The sequence below is a fragment of the Macrobrachium nipponense genome, chromosome 24, assembly GCF_015104395.2.
Source record: "Macrobrachium nipponense isolate FS-2020 chromosome 24, ASM1510439v2, whole genome shotgun sequence".
Lineage (NCBI taxonomy): Eukaryota > Metazoa > Arthropoda > Malacostraca > Decapoda > Palaemonidae > Macrobrachium > Macrobrachium nipponense.
The window spans coordinates 63,935,919-63,950,929 of NC_061091.1; the positions used below are offsets into that span (position 1 = coordinate 63,935,919).

Sequence of the window (15,011 nt, forward strand, 5' to 3'; positions counted from 1 at the left end):
ACGATAGGGTGAGGCATGTTGGATGAGGTAGGTAGAGAGGAGACCTGGATCTGTACTACGACTACTATACAGTATCAGGAGAAACAATGTTTCCCGCTGCTACTGCAGAAAATTTTAAAGATTCCAAGGACTTTAGATAATGACGTTTAAAGACTGTCGGAGATTTCCATCCAGTATACTTTTTAAGATCCTCAAAGTTCATATGTTGAAAGTAATTAATTGAGGTGGCTACTCCCCTGATGTCATGTGCTTTTGGAAATGAATCAGGATTGGCTTGTTTAATGAAGTAAAGGATTTGTTTGTCTAATACCTTTTACTGACAAAGTACCACCTTTTTCTCTCATGAAGAGAGAACCTGAGGATCTTGAGGATGTACGAGATAGAAAGGCTCTTAAAGTTGATACTGGGCAGAGAGAAGGGTCTTGCGGAAGTGGGATGACTTTCCAATGGGCCCACCTTGCAAGAGGATCCTCATTTTTAGCCAAAAACTACGATCCGGAGCAAGCAGAACTTCTCCTGAGGGGAGGAATTCCACATGGACCCGCATCTCTGAATAGAGCCGACAGTTCTGAAATTCTAGCTCCTGAAGCTAGGCTTAATAAGAATAATGTCTTTCTAAGAAGCATTATGAATGTACAAGACGAGTTGTCAGTATCTGAAGCTAGTTTGAGGACATCATTTAAGAACCATGAAACTGCAGTAGGCCTTTGAGAAGGTCTAAGTCTAGCACAGGCTTTAGGGATAGACGTGAAATAAGATTCAGTCAGATCTATCTGGAAACCTAACTGAAAGATCTTCAAAGCCGATTTATGAGTAGTAATAGTGCTAGCTGCTAAACCTTTTTCAAACAAGGATCTGAAAAAGGATATAGCTAAATTAACTGTCATGGTTGTAGTGTTTGATTCTTTCAGGAAGGATGCTAATTTTTTAACAGCTGAGTCATATTGTCTAATAGTTGACTCTCTCTTATCTGATTCTAGGAAGAGGATATTTTGTGGATCAATGTTAGCATCTTTATTAGCCGCAAACTTCATGAAGTCCATAAAGTTAGGGTCTGAAGAATTCCTGAGGAAGCGAACACAGTCCATGTTTGTACTGATTGTGACAGCTTGGGATTGGGAATCCGTTGAGGTCGGAGACCCAATTCCAGAAGTAGAGGATACCAGTTGCTCTTGGGCCAGTCCGGTGCAATCAGAGCTACTATTCCCTTGAAAGTCCTCAGCTTGCTCAAGACTTTCAAGAGGAGATTCACTGGAGGAAAAGCATAAATTTTTCTCCACTGATCCCAATCTAACGACAGGGCGTCCGTGGCATAAGCCAGAGGGTCCAGGTTGGGGGCCACATAGCAAGGGAGCTTGTGGTTCGCTTGTGAGGCGAAGAGATCTACTTGGAGACCTGGGACTCTCCGGCATATCCACCGGAATGACCCGTCGTCCAGGGACCATTCTGATTCCAGAGGGACTGACCGGGACAAAGCGTCTGCTATCACATTTCTTACCCCCGCCAGGTGAGTGGCGGACAGATGCCATTTGTGTTTGTTTGCTAGGGCAAAGATGGCTATCATGACATGGTTCACATGCTTGGATTTGGACCCTCCTCTGTTGATGCAATGAACTACCACTGCACTGTCCAAAACTAGTCTTAGATGAGACTTTTTCGGGGGAAGCAGTCTCTTCAAGGTAAGAAATACTGCCATTGCTTCCAGAACGTTTATGTGGAGCTGGCGTAATTGAACTGACCAAGTCCCCTGAACCTGTTTGAACTGAGAATATCCCCCCCACCCGGACAGGGAGGCATCCGTGTGAATGGTTAACACTGGAAGGGGATATTGAAGGGGTACCCGCTTGGCTAAGTTCTTTACTTTTGACCATGGACGGAGTTGATTGCGAAGGATCTGTGGAATTACTGACAACTTGTCTCGAGATTTGGCGTTTGCTCTCGATCGCCAAACTCGATTTATATCTTTTAGCCTTGCTTTCAGGAGGATATCTGTCACTGAAGCAAACTGAAGGGACCCTAGGATTCTTTCCTGGCTTCTCCTTGATGTTTGCTTGCATTTGAGAAAATGTCTGACAGACTTTGCTATTTCCTTCCGTTTGGCCACTGGAATTGACAGATTGTGGGAAGACAAATCCCATTGGATTCCTAGCCACTGAAAACGAGACTCCGGAGTAAGTCTGGATTTCGTTTTGTTTATCTGGAACCCCAGATGTTCCAGAAAGTGAACTACCTTTTTGGTGGCTTTGAGGCATTCCTCGACTGTTGGTGCCCAGATCAACCAATCGTCGAGGTATGCTGCTATCATTATTCCCTGAGCTCTCAATTGCTGCACAACTACTTCTGCTATTTTCGTGAATACCCTGGGGGCTACATTCAGACCGAAGGGCATCACTTTGAATGAGAATGTCTGATTTCCTAGCCTGAATCCTAGGAATGGGCGGAAGTGTCTGGCTATAGGGATATGATAGTATGCGTCTGTAAGATCGATGGAGCATGTGACGGCTCCACGAGGAAGTAAGGTCCTTACTTGCGAGAGGGTAAGCATCTTGAACTTGTCGCAACGAATGAAAGAGTTTAGCCTTGACAAGTCTAAGATTACCCTTCTTTTTGTTGAGCCTTTCTTTGGCACGCTGAATAAGCGACCTTGAAATTTTAGATGCTTGACTCTCGCGATAGCTCCTTTCTGAAGGAGTTCCTCCGCATAATCTGTCAATTCCTTTGATGGTATTTGGCGGAATGATTTGATTGGAGGGGGATCTTTGATCCAACTCCAACCCAATCCTTTGGACACTATGCTCTGTGCCCAATTGCTGAACCCCCACCTGTGACGGAAGAGGTGGAACAGCCTCCCTCCTACCTGGGGAGCCTCATTGTTGATGGGCGGAAAAGTTGACCACCACGCCCTCCTCTGAACTGCTTACTCCTTGTCGCCCTCCCTGCGCCACGCTGGCGAAAGTAGCCTCTCGCCCTACCTCTCGATTGTCTATTAAAGGGAGGTAGGCCTGACCTTCATACATAGGGTTGAAGGCCGGCGAGAGTGCGTAGGAGGTCGAAGGTTGTGACTGAGGAGGACAGCAGGAGGATGGGCTGGTTCTGCTTTGATGTAGAAGGTTGTCCCTGTTGGGTAACCGGGACGGCCTGAACGAATTGCTGCTGTTGCTGGTGTTTCTGGTAAGGCTGGAACCTTTTACCAGACTTCTTTGGTTTCTTACCAGCAGTGGGGACGGATTCTTGCTTCCTCTTAGATGAAATACCCCACCTAGCTCTAAGGCTCTGGTTGAGCCTAGCAGCCTCGTGGTGTACCTCATTTACAGCGGACTCTGGGAAGAGATCCGCTCCCCACATGCTGGAAGCCAGGAGTCTATTAGGTTCGTGCCTAATAGTGCACTCCTGCAGAACGTGCTTTCGACAATTCCTCCTAGCTTGGAAGAAGTCGAAAGCATCCGTCTGAACCGTCTGAAGCTGGGACTTGGCCAAAATCTTAAACAAAGGTTCCGTGCCATACGAGAGAGCAGCCATCTCTGTGATAATCAGCGAATTGAGGGACCTGCCAAACCTAGTTCGAGCGTCGAACTCCGCCTGAATCAAGGAATCAGGCAGCCTTGGGAGCTTTTCGCCGAACTGGTCCATGGCGCAGTCTGGTTTGAGCTTACCAAGCGTGAACGTGGCTGGCAAGTTCTCCCACAATTCTCCAAAAGCTGGGAAGAGCGGAGAAGTAGACTCTGCCTCCCTTAGCTGTGGCATGGGCTCATCCTTGAGGACTGCCTGAAGAGTCGTTTCTACTATTTTTGTAGCGAACGGAAGAGAAGCCTCCTCCTCTGTCGCAAAAATAGTGAAAGGACTCTTGAAAGCCTGGAGCTTGGTGTTTGTACACTCCCAGTCCTCAAGGCAGTGAACCCATTCGCGTTGAGCATGATCTCTACTGTAGAGAACGTTCTCCCTGGAGATCTTGTCCTCCCTAGTAAGCGCCGCTACGGTCAGCCTAGCATAGCCAATGAAAGGCTGCGTCAATCCCAGAGGATAAAACTCGAAGTCCTCAATCCTTCGAGTTCCACACTCCGGGATAGAGATCATACCATCCTTAAACGGAGCGTAAGCGGCCACTCTCCATGGGTTCTCCATGGAGAAAGCTGGTAGTGACTCATATGGTGGAAGCTGGAAAATACCAGCACTTGTTACTGGGGAGACTGGAAGAGGGACCTGAGAGAGCCCAGCTACTCGGTCCTCATTCTCTCTAACTCTGTTAGAGAGATCTTGGATGGACTGGCCCGACTGAGACAGAGTGCTCGACAGCTGTGCGAACATCTGCTCGAACTTTGTTCCTAGGGCGGAGACTTGAGAGCCAACCATCTCACCCACCTGTTGCATCACCACTGCTGAGAAAGCAGTGGGATCAAAGGTGCTGGGTCCCGCTACTCCAACCGGCGTTACCGGAGTGGATGCGGTGGAGGCCGGAGAAGGCATTGGCTCGGCGGGAGCGCGAGCCTTCTCCTTAGAAGACTTGCTTCTAGAGCTCTTTTGAGTATGAAGAGCTCGGCTTGGCCTTCACCGCGTCAGCATAGGAAGTCGAAGACTTCTTAGCTGAAGAAGACGACGACGACTTTTTAGAAGTCGTCTTAACTAGGGTCTTCGGTTCTCTCTGTCCCTTCACCTTTGGGGGTACAGAGAGAGCGGGAGAGCGGGTAGGGATCTCAGATCCCACAAAGCCTTGGAAAGAAGCATAGTAGAAGAAGCAGAGAAGATCCAGGAGCGCCCAAGGAAAAGACCTTGGGCACCCGACACACCTACCTCAACCAACAAATCCTCAGCACCTACCGCCATAGGCTCAATGTTAAGGTCCAAGGTTGCGACGTCCGGGACCGACTCTTGTGTGGCCACGACCCCGAAAGACTGCTGCATCTCCTGCTGGATGGAGGCTATGAGAGGGGCTGCGGATATGGGGTCAACATACCCTGTTGACTTGCCACCAGGGAAGATCTGAACGGCCAGCTTCTTGTCTAAAATGTAAGGCTGGCCTTTGGCGGCGTTCTTCCCGAAGCCGCCCACCCACGCTTTCAGGGTTGCTAGAGCGACCTCCCTCACACCAGCAGCCTGAAAGAAAAGGCGAAATGAGCTTCTAATGGCGGGACGGGGTTAACAAACTTATGTCTAAGAGTTGTTAGTAAAACGATAAAAAAGTCTATAATCGACTTACCCCCTCCACCAGCTGACTGGCCAGGTCGTAACAGATGGCGCAGGCTTCCGGGTGCCAGACGATCATATCGTTGTAAGGCGTGGCACACGGAGCGTGAGACCTGCACTCATCGTGGGCGCAGGGGTCGTACAACGTCGCGTTGCATCCAAGGACCTGACAGTTGGTAGCCTGTAAGTGGAAAGATACATAAGTATCAGGAGAACACTTACAGCCTAACAGTTGCTCCGCTGGTGCCGGAGCGAGAAAGTTAGATTAAACCAGAGCCCCGCCATAATACGTGTGGTAGTAATATGGTTGGTTGTCCTAGGCTACGCCGGAGACAAGAGATAGAATCCAACCAGGTGTGGTGGTGAAATGAAACCACGACGGATAACGGCGGAGATGGTATACATAAAAATAAATAAAATTATAGAAATCATCGTAAAACTAGGGTATATCCTTAAAAATAACAATAATTATCAAACCTTTCTCCTCCCGTCTACTAGAAGAGTGCCCGGGTAAGAAGCAAGCTCCCTTCCGGTAGCGGGGGAGAGATGCAAGGATATAGTAGGCAAGCAATCGACCACTAGTAGTGACCACCCCGCCCGCTGGCGGAGCCAGTAATCTATAACCAAAGGTGCCCCGGCTGCGGCGGAAGGCTCCGTTCGTTACAGAGAGGGAAGGTGGCTGAGCAACTGGGGAAGGGGGGGGAGGGTCTCGGCGTAACACGGCGGGAGAGAGAGAGGGGGGGGGTGGCCTACTCCTCCCCGTCCCAACAACTACCCGCTCGGTGACCCGGTACCCTATTGAGTGGTTGCCCTATACCCCCCGCTGGGGAGAACCCCTGGCCTCCTCAGAGAGGGAGGAAGGCAACTGAGGTTGTCAATGGCAACCAAGGGGTCCCCCAGACGCCTCCCTATACCTGGTAGGGAGGGAAGAGGAAGGGTAAGGTGCGATGGAACACGTGACCGCAAGTGGCCTAAGCCGCGATAGCAACACAACCGTGGAAGGGCCACGTGAACCAGGCTGTACCAATACATGGGACATGCACCTAGGCTAGCCTAACACCCTAAATAGAACTAAAATTACATCGTAAAGATGGAAAAGACACTTTAGTAGAAGAAAAAGAAGCCCAGGAGGAGGCAAACTGTTCCGGGGAACAGAAACCTACTCGGAGCCAGCGATAGCCGATGAAGAGCAAGAGCCGGGATGCTGGGCTGGAACACAGAATAGCCCTAAATACCAAACTAAGAGAAATGGTAAAAGGGCTAACCTAGCTAAAACTCGATGTAAAAAACGATGAACGTGATATAGTAAGCCCATAAGTATAAGAAGTCCCAGTATGGAAGACCGGGAATTCTTAACGAGGCAGCATGGCGCCGCCACGAGTCGACCGGGAAACCGTATATGACCTATTAGAAGGAAAATACTGGTTCCTGGAAGACTAAAATACAGTAAAACACTACTTATGAGGCACTTAACTTAGCCGTTGCGATGGCAGCACGTTCCATGACGAATGATGAGATAAATCCCGAGAAAAGAGCACAAGCAAGAAAATGCGTACGAACGCTGGCGCTAATAATTAAGGATGACCGCTAGGGGCGCTGCTGTCCGTGGCGTCCTCTAGTAGTAGTAGTAGCGGCCGCATCGCCCGTTGGTATCAGCTCTCTCTTGTGGGGATTCTGATTGGAAGGTCTAATTGGTGAATGTCTCGTGGTAGTGTTCCCACTCGCCCCTATTGCCATACCGACACTTCTTTTTAAGAGTGAGCGAGTCAGGTTTACTGACATTTTCTTAATTTTGTTTTTCTCTGGTAATTTTAGATTAATTTTACCTAGAAAGAATGATATTAAGGATCCTTTCATAGGCCGACACGAGCTGAGCCCAGAAATTAATTTACGCTATTAAACTGTATGGTAACCATAGTCAAGGATAAGGAAGCATTCTCAAACAGTATACATATCCTTTAATACAAAACAGCAAAATATCATTGAAACATTATTTCACTTAAAGAATCCATTTATACTCTACTTAGACTTGGATATAAAAACCATAGTTTCTCTCTTTCTCTCTCTCTCTCTCTCTCTCTCTCTCTTTGTATTTTCCGACGAAAATAATCACTAATTAGTGTATTTTGATGTTTATTTTCATGACTAAATACATTTTTATAATACAAAAATGATTTACTAATTTTCAAATATTAATTTTGATTAATACTTTATTAGTAAGTTTAATAAGTTGAAATGATATCACATAATAAAAATAATAATTCTCTCTCTCGTCTCTCTCCTCTCTCTCTCCTCTCTCTCTCTCTCTCTCTCTCTCTCTCTCTCTCTCTCTCTCTACTACAAAGATGTATGTTTTTTTGTATGATAAATAAATGATTTACTATTTTCAAATATTAATATTAATTTATACAGCAATAATATCAATTCATTAAAGAAAATACCAATACCAAAGTGAATTAGTAAGATTTTAGCTTATATATTTAAAAAATTATGGAAGAATGAAGGAAATCCCAGTCTTCTTTCAGTAACCTTTTCTCGAGATCCAGGTACTAAAACTGTCAGATATATCAAGTTCTGTGACAGCCAGGAGGGGGAAGAGCTGCAGTGTTGCAATCACGTGTTCTTGGGATCCCCCCCCCCCCCCATCTCTCTCTCTCTCGCTCTTCTCCTCCTTCCTCTCTCTCTCTCTCTCCTCTCTCTCTCTCTCTCTCTCATTTACTGAGACTCGAGATTTTTTATGTACTTGAACTATTTGTTTTTAATACTTTCAAATAATATTAATAATAATAATAATAATAATAATAATAACTGTAATTACAAAATTCATATGTGATAGTATTTTAAAGAAATACAATACATACTAATCTATCCATGTCACTTTTAATTAAGGTTAACTCTCTCTCTCTCTCTCTCTCTCTCTCTCTCTCTCTCTCTCTCTCTCTCTTTTTTGCCACACAAGATAATAATGTGTCATAGTGGAAGCGTTATAAGTATTTTTTGAGAGAACAGAGAGAGATAAACACTCTCTCTCTCTCTTTTACCCAGATGAAAGAATTTTTATGGTACTAGTATGTAAAATGTTTATTGATAATTTCAGTTATTTAATAATAATAATAATAATGATAATAATAAAACTTTAATTACAAAATTCATAATGGTCATATTTTAAAGAGATGAAAATGACCTTTCCATTTCACTTATAAGGATAATTCCTCTTTCTTACTGAGATGAGAGAATTTTTATGGTAGATGCACGTGTTTATTATATTTTCAAATAATAATAATAATAATAGAAGTAGTAATAATACGATAACTAATTTCAAAAGAAAATTCTTCCCTTCGTCTTTTTCTGTATCAATTTCCCTACCTCATAACTCCAGTGACACTCGAGCTTAACAATGCCATACAATGGTCAACAAATTTAATGGTTTTATGTAATCTCTCTCTCTCTCTCTCTCTCTCTCTCTCTCTCTCTCTCTCTCTCTCTCTCTTGTATTTTAATGAAAATATACAGTAATTTGTGAATACACAGTGTTGCACATGAAAAAGTAAATTAGTGATAATTTTAGAGATACGGCCCTAAGAAAAATTGCAAATTAGTGAAATTTTCCCTGTGGACATGTTTTCAAGAACGTCGTTCCGGCTTACGACGATTTTCGGGTTACGATGCGTCTTAAGAACGGAACCCCCGTCGTAACCCGGGGACTGCCTGTATATTGATTCAATCAGTGTTCTTTATCTATCCTGTTTTATCTGTTATAAGCTGCTGCAACTCTTGAAATGTGCACATATATTCTCTGTTTATACTAAAATGAGACTATTTAAAAGCCAGAAAACTAGAGGTGATAGAGCAAAACTATTTATAAATTTGAATTCAGCACACCCAAATTAGCAAAAAACACCTATCCCCATTCTTGCCTCAGACCAGTGAATAATCCTCAAGCCTTAAGGTTCCCTCCGTTTGAGCCTCTGAATACAGCTGATTTTAGGGACCTCTGTCCTAAGACACTTTTCCTTGTCTCGCTGGCTACAGCCAAGAGGGTGGGTGAATTGCAAGCACTCTCTTTTCTGGTTGCCAGATCTGGAAAAGACATGATTTTGTCATACCTTCCCGAATTTGTTGCACAGACTAAATTGTCTGATAATCCCATTCCCAGGTCTTTCGTTCTGAAGTCGCTGGCCGAATTTGTTGGTAATTTGAATGAGGAATTAGTTCTTTGCCCTCATGCTATCTACATCGCTTGAAGGACATTCAGGGTCATCCCCGTCATCTGTTTGTTTCACCCCGAAATGTCAAGAGACCTATGTCAAAGAATGGTATATCCTTTTTCCTCAGAGATCTTATTGTTAAAACTGGCGGCTCGGCTGCCTGTGAAGGCCAGGGGCCGAGAGCACACAGTATTAGAGCAGTTGCTACATCAGTAGCTTTTATGAAGAACGTCTCTGTCGCCAAGGTGCTTGAGGACTTGGCGTTCTAATTCTGTTTTTGCCTCTCTTTTTACTTGAGGGATATATCTCTAGTTCTAGGTGACCTTCGTTCTTTGGACCCATTGGTGATTGCAGGACAGGTCATCAGACAGGAGAATTAGGTAGTCTTCCTGTTTTACGTTTGGTTACTACCTGTATCTTATTTTTGTTGTTAAATATTTTTTGTTTTTTGTTCTTGCGTTATAACATTTTGGGCAGTTTTTGGTTTAGTTATAATGGGAATTAGGTAGTTTGATATTTATAGGTGTTGTTGATGACATGAAGACTGGCTGCTTGACAACTCACGCTGCTTCCATTGTCAGTCTGACACTGGATCAGCCACTGGGTTGTCGGCACTGGCGACTACGCTTCTCCCAAAGTCGATGCTGACTTAGGACTAGCCACTGGTTCGCCTGTCCTGACGACTCACGCTTCTTCCATTGTCTTTTTGGACAGGGAAGTAGTCGATGGATTGTCTGCTGTCATCTGGTGACTCGTTCACCATCTATTTTTTGTTTCACCTGTTTTCTCAGAGTCAGACACTCACGCGAGATCAGGCGACATTTAGTAGCTCTGAGTTTCTTGTTGATGAAATCAGTTGCGTTGATACACCCTTCAATGATTGTTTAACATGAGACCAGTTTGGACTGTCAGGGACTCATCTTCTGGGACTGAGTCACCTTTTGCTCCGCTTTCCTTTCTCTTGGCACCAGAAAGCTTGAGTCAGGAGTTGCTCGTGAGTCGATATCGCTGCTGGTGACGTTGGGTTGTGTTGATACACCCCAAATGTTCGCTTAGCTTTGAATCGCCCAGGCAGTCCAGGCACTCATCCTTCGGGAAAGAGTTGCCAATGCCCGCTCCTCTCTCGTGAGAGAGAGCAGGTGTTGTTTGTGGTGTTAGTGCTTGATGAAGTCATCAGGGTGCAGTCTTGCTGCCCTTGATGTCGTCTGACTTGTCACCTGGTTGGTCACCTGACTTTTGTACAGATGGACTGACTATGCACTCACTCCTTGTCCTTTAGTACCGCAGTTCGGCGGCATGGTAGGAGACTTTGAGGTCTTAGTATCCTAGACTTTGCGTTGAGTTTTTAACTCTGCATATGATATATATTTCTTTGTTGTTTTAAGTCCTGTTATTAATTTTTGTTTTTCTCCCGTTTCCATTAATTGGATTGGTTTGGTTACTCCTACGAAAGGGAAATTTTATTCAGATTCCCTCCTCCTTTTCAATGTGGTTAATCGGGCTAGATAAATTATATTAAAGTAATGTTTATTAATATGGAATTTTTATGATGATATTAATATTAATAATACTTACCTGTATAATAATACTTACCTGTATAATTTATCTAGTCCCACCCATCCTACCCCACGATCTGCCTGTTACAACTGATTTTCAAGGGAAGGTTTTGTAACTGTTTACGGCAGTGTTGCCAACTGGCGGACAGAATAGGAGGTAACAGGGTTGCCAATGTGGTAAATTTTGGTGCTGTTTTTGGGGATTTAGGGCTAGATAAATTATACAGGTAAGTATTATTAATATTAATTTTATCATAAAAATTCCATGTTCAAAGATGTGTAGCTCTGACAATATTTGAGGTTGACTGCTCAGTTTGATTTCATTTTGCAGCTGAGTAATTTTTATGTACAATGGCTTAAAAACTTCCCCCCAAAATCACTTTTATGTTGGTTGGATAATGAATAGAAATTATTTGATATAAGAAAATTTTTTGCTTTCAAAAAATATACAAAAAATAAAAACTATTTGTGATAGTCTTAGTTTATTATCTGTAGCACAAACAAATTACCTAGCTATTACAATGCAAAGGTTAAAACTCTCTCTCTCTCTCTCTCTCTCTCTCTCTCTCTCTCTCTCTCTCTCTCTCTCTCTCTCTCTCTCTCTCTCTCTCTCTCTCTCTCTCTCTCTCTCTCTGCATATTACAAATATATTGTAATTTTAGGCATACATAAGATATTTTACTATGTTAATAAAGTAAAATGAAATGCAGTAGTCCCTCCTTATCCACATTTATGATATCTCTATCATTTCACTCCTTTGTGGTACTGTATACACATTTGTATAGAGTAAAATAAGTATTTCATAAGTCCTATTCACATGACAGGCTGTAACATGATGAGCCCATGTTATGGTTGCAATGAATGGAGTAATAAACTTTGAGGAGTGACTAGTATGTCACGTTATTTGCTCTTCACAAGGAGGTAAAAGAAATATGTTTTTAGTATTAATGGGCGCAGATCTGTTTTGGCTCAGGCTTTTGTGCATTTGGAGTTGGGCATGTCAGGTAACCTAAGAAAATTATGTCAGCATTGTGAAAATACACAACCTCCCCACGAACTTGAGGATTAACCTTTTTGGATCATATCCTCAAAACAATCTTCGTTTTCGAGTCGTAGGGCCATTGAACTTTATCCCTTGTCCAGTCTGGTTACTCTGTCCTCTTAATATTAAATTTCATTGCTAAGACTCAGACTTCTCTTGTTTGTATTGTTGCTTTATTTGCAAACACTTCCCTTGCATTGTATTTCCTAAGAAAGATAATTGCTAATTTATCTGGTTATGGCCATTCACTGCTATTGAGGCAAAATGAAGGATGTAATATCAGAGATCCCAATTACAAGGAACACTGTTCTTTTGCTTGAGACATGCAACTGCACAGACTTGTGAAGACACCTCAGATGAAAATGCATCGTATATTAATGTCAAGACTTATGAGATTGGAGCTTAAGTCATATCTTTTCACTTTTATAGAAGCCAAATTGTCACTAGGATTTTAGCAGATGGCACCTAGAGGTGCTATTCTACTTTTTCTACCTTTTCTATCTTTATCAAGAATAATTGGATATCCTTTCCTTAGTCTCTTTAGCATCTGTATGTTAAGTCTTCTGTGTTTTCTCTACCTATTAGCAGTGGAATTACACATCTTTCTTATGTTTAATCTGCAGCCATGAAAATGCTGGAAACTGACATTTTTCATGCCCTCCTCTTAGTTTATGGGGGCTATGGATCCTTGAGTGATATACTACTTAGGCTAGGCTTGTCCTTTCTAATCTCTATCCTAGTCCTGGGGTGTCAGCAGCTCTGCTCCCTCCTTTGTAAATTGCTGTCCAGACTAATTTATAAAATTTCTTTTTACCAAACAGACTTGTATAATTTTAGCATGCCTTTCTATCCCACTGATGTGTTGCAGTTGTTTAGAGTACCGTAAATGAGAGAGAGTTTTCCATAAGAGACTGGAAGGATTGTGCATCCACTAACCTGTTAGTATGAGGTCAGGAATGCCTCTATTCTTCTGAAGTTCAAGTGTCTTGTCATTTTATCACACTCTTTCTACCAGTGTTTGAATACTATAATAAGTTTATTAGGAAAAATAAGTTTGGTTTTTTTATGGTTTTGCTGCTGAATTTTCAAATTTAGCAAAAGTGTGAATGACAGTGAAAATGTATACACTGCATGTTTTACTTAATTTTACCATACATGGTATACTGTGTTCATATGCTTTAATAATTGCTACTCTACTTCTGTTAGTGAAGGTGTCTAATGAAATTTTACTATTTCAGGTGAAGGTGTTATACAGTGAAAACCCGATCTCTGAGAAGCTCAAACGGCTTATTGAAATTCATAAAAAAAGATATGCAATGGATACGCTGTGGATAATCGTTTCTGGCATATTTACTCTGGTTGATAGTGAGAATTATATAATGTGTAGTTCTTGTAAACATCCTTTGAACTTTCTGAAAGGTCGAAAGAGCTTTGACAGTGTTAGTTTCATAGATTATGCTTCATCAGTGTGTGTAAATACTCAGAAAATATTAGGACATGGGAGTGAGATAATCATTGTCCCACCAATCCCAGCATCAGTGGCTGTTGTTGAAAACTATTCTAGTCATGAAGAATTACACAGTAAAACTAGTGAGGTGTGTGTTCCAGTTACAAATTGTGAAACTTACTTAAATTTGAAAGGTTCCTATAATAAATTTTGCCATTTATGGACTCAGTTAGCTTGTAATCAGATAAGTCACTGGTTTAAAAATAAGCCATTTGAGTCTTTAAGAGATTCTGGTTATTCCAGTTTTAGAATATTTTCCAGTCGCCAAGGTCTTAACACAGTATTGGATAAATGGTATAGTGCAATGCAGAACTTTCTTTCTTTAGCTTTATGCCCACCTCAAGAGTCAGAAAGTACGACTGAAGGAAGCTATGAGAAAATTGTTGTTCTGGGTAGTACTACATTCACAAAGAAGCTTCAAGACTTAGCATATAATATGAATGTAACATTTGTTGATGAAAATGTGAGTCTTGATGATGACGGTGTGATATTTTTAAGTAAGTTGGAATGTACACACCCAGGTAAAACCTTGTGGGTTATTTTGGCAGGGGTATCGGAAGTGTCAGAGCTTCTTGATGAAGGGTATCCAGAGTGTAACTTATTTTCTTGTACTCGCTCTTTACCTGCTTTTGTGTACAAGAACCATACGTTAGGAGACCCTGCCTATAAGAATATGTCTTACCTTGAAGTAGTAACAGCTGTTATTAAACAGGTTAATGACTTTGCAGTTGCAGCCACTGAGGTATTAAGTGAAGATAGTTGTGTTTTTTTAGCACCAATTACACCACTGATTGCAGCTTGGGGTGGCAAAGGCTCTTTTCTTGGTCAGGAAGAGTCTTCCATTTGCCATGCCAATAGTCACAGAATATTCAAGCAAAATCCAAATATCCCACTTTTGTGTGGCGATGTGGAAGTGTGGAAGCAGATGACTAAAGAACTCGAAGGGCAGTGGCTTAAATTACTGATGGACAGTTTATTAACTGACAAAGTTCTGTATGATCTTATGCAGAAATATGTTAAAATGAAGCCACAAGTGCTGAAATTTGTAGAAAGTGAGAGTTTTGATGAAGCCGATGAAATACAGGATGTTTGGTCAGTGTTGATGGTTAACATATTCAGATATTTCTTGGGGGTTAAAAAGGCTAACAAAAGAAAATGTGTTAGTTCCTGTATCCAGGAAAAGACCAAGCTTCAAGCAGAACCTCTCAGGAAAGGTAGGTACAATAGTAGTAATATACATTCCAAAATTTTCTTACAAGTACTATAGACCACCTTACTTTTATTAATAAAATCCTTAAGTATCAGGTTAGGATGGGTAAACCAGATGTTGAATTGTTCTTGGGAAAGAAGTATATATAGTTTATTTTTGAAAACCTTTCCTTTGTGTTTGTTCTCTGTTTCACCTATCAAATGCTCCCATTCCTTTACTTTGTTATCACATGAATAGGAGTGTGTATCTAGTGTTCGTTGCTGACACCAATTTTCTGTAATTCACTTTTGTTGCTAAAAGTGGTTTC

At 42.3% G+C, this 15,011-nt stretch overlaps 1 protein-coding gene across 1 annotated transcript in view; it reads left to right on the forward strand.

The window, feature by feature from the left end:
• Positions 1 to 15,011, forward strand: part of LOC135205686 (uncharacterized) — a gene marked incomplete in the record, with an annotated part of 452,407 nt that overhangs the window by 393,867 nt on the left and 43,529 nt on the right. Inside the window, 1 exon segment of the mRNA XM_064236602.1 lies at positions 13,226 to 14,708. Within this exon segment, the coding sequence (XP_064092672.1) occupies positions 13,226 to 14,708 (1,483 nt within the window).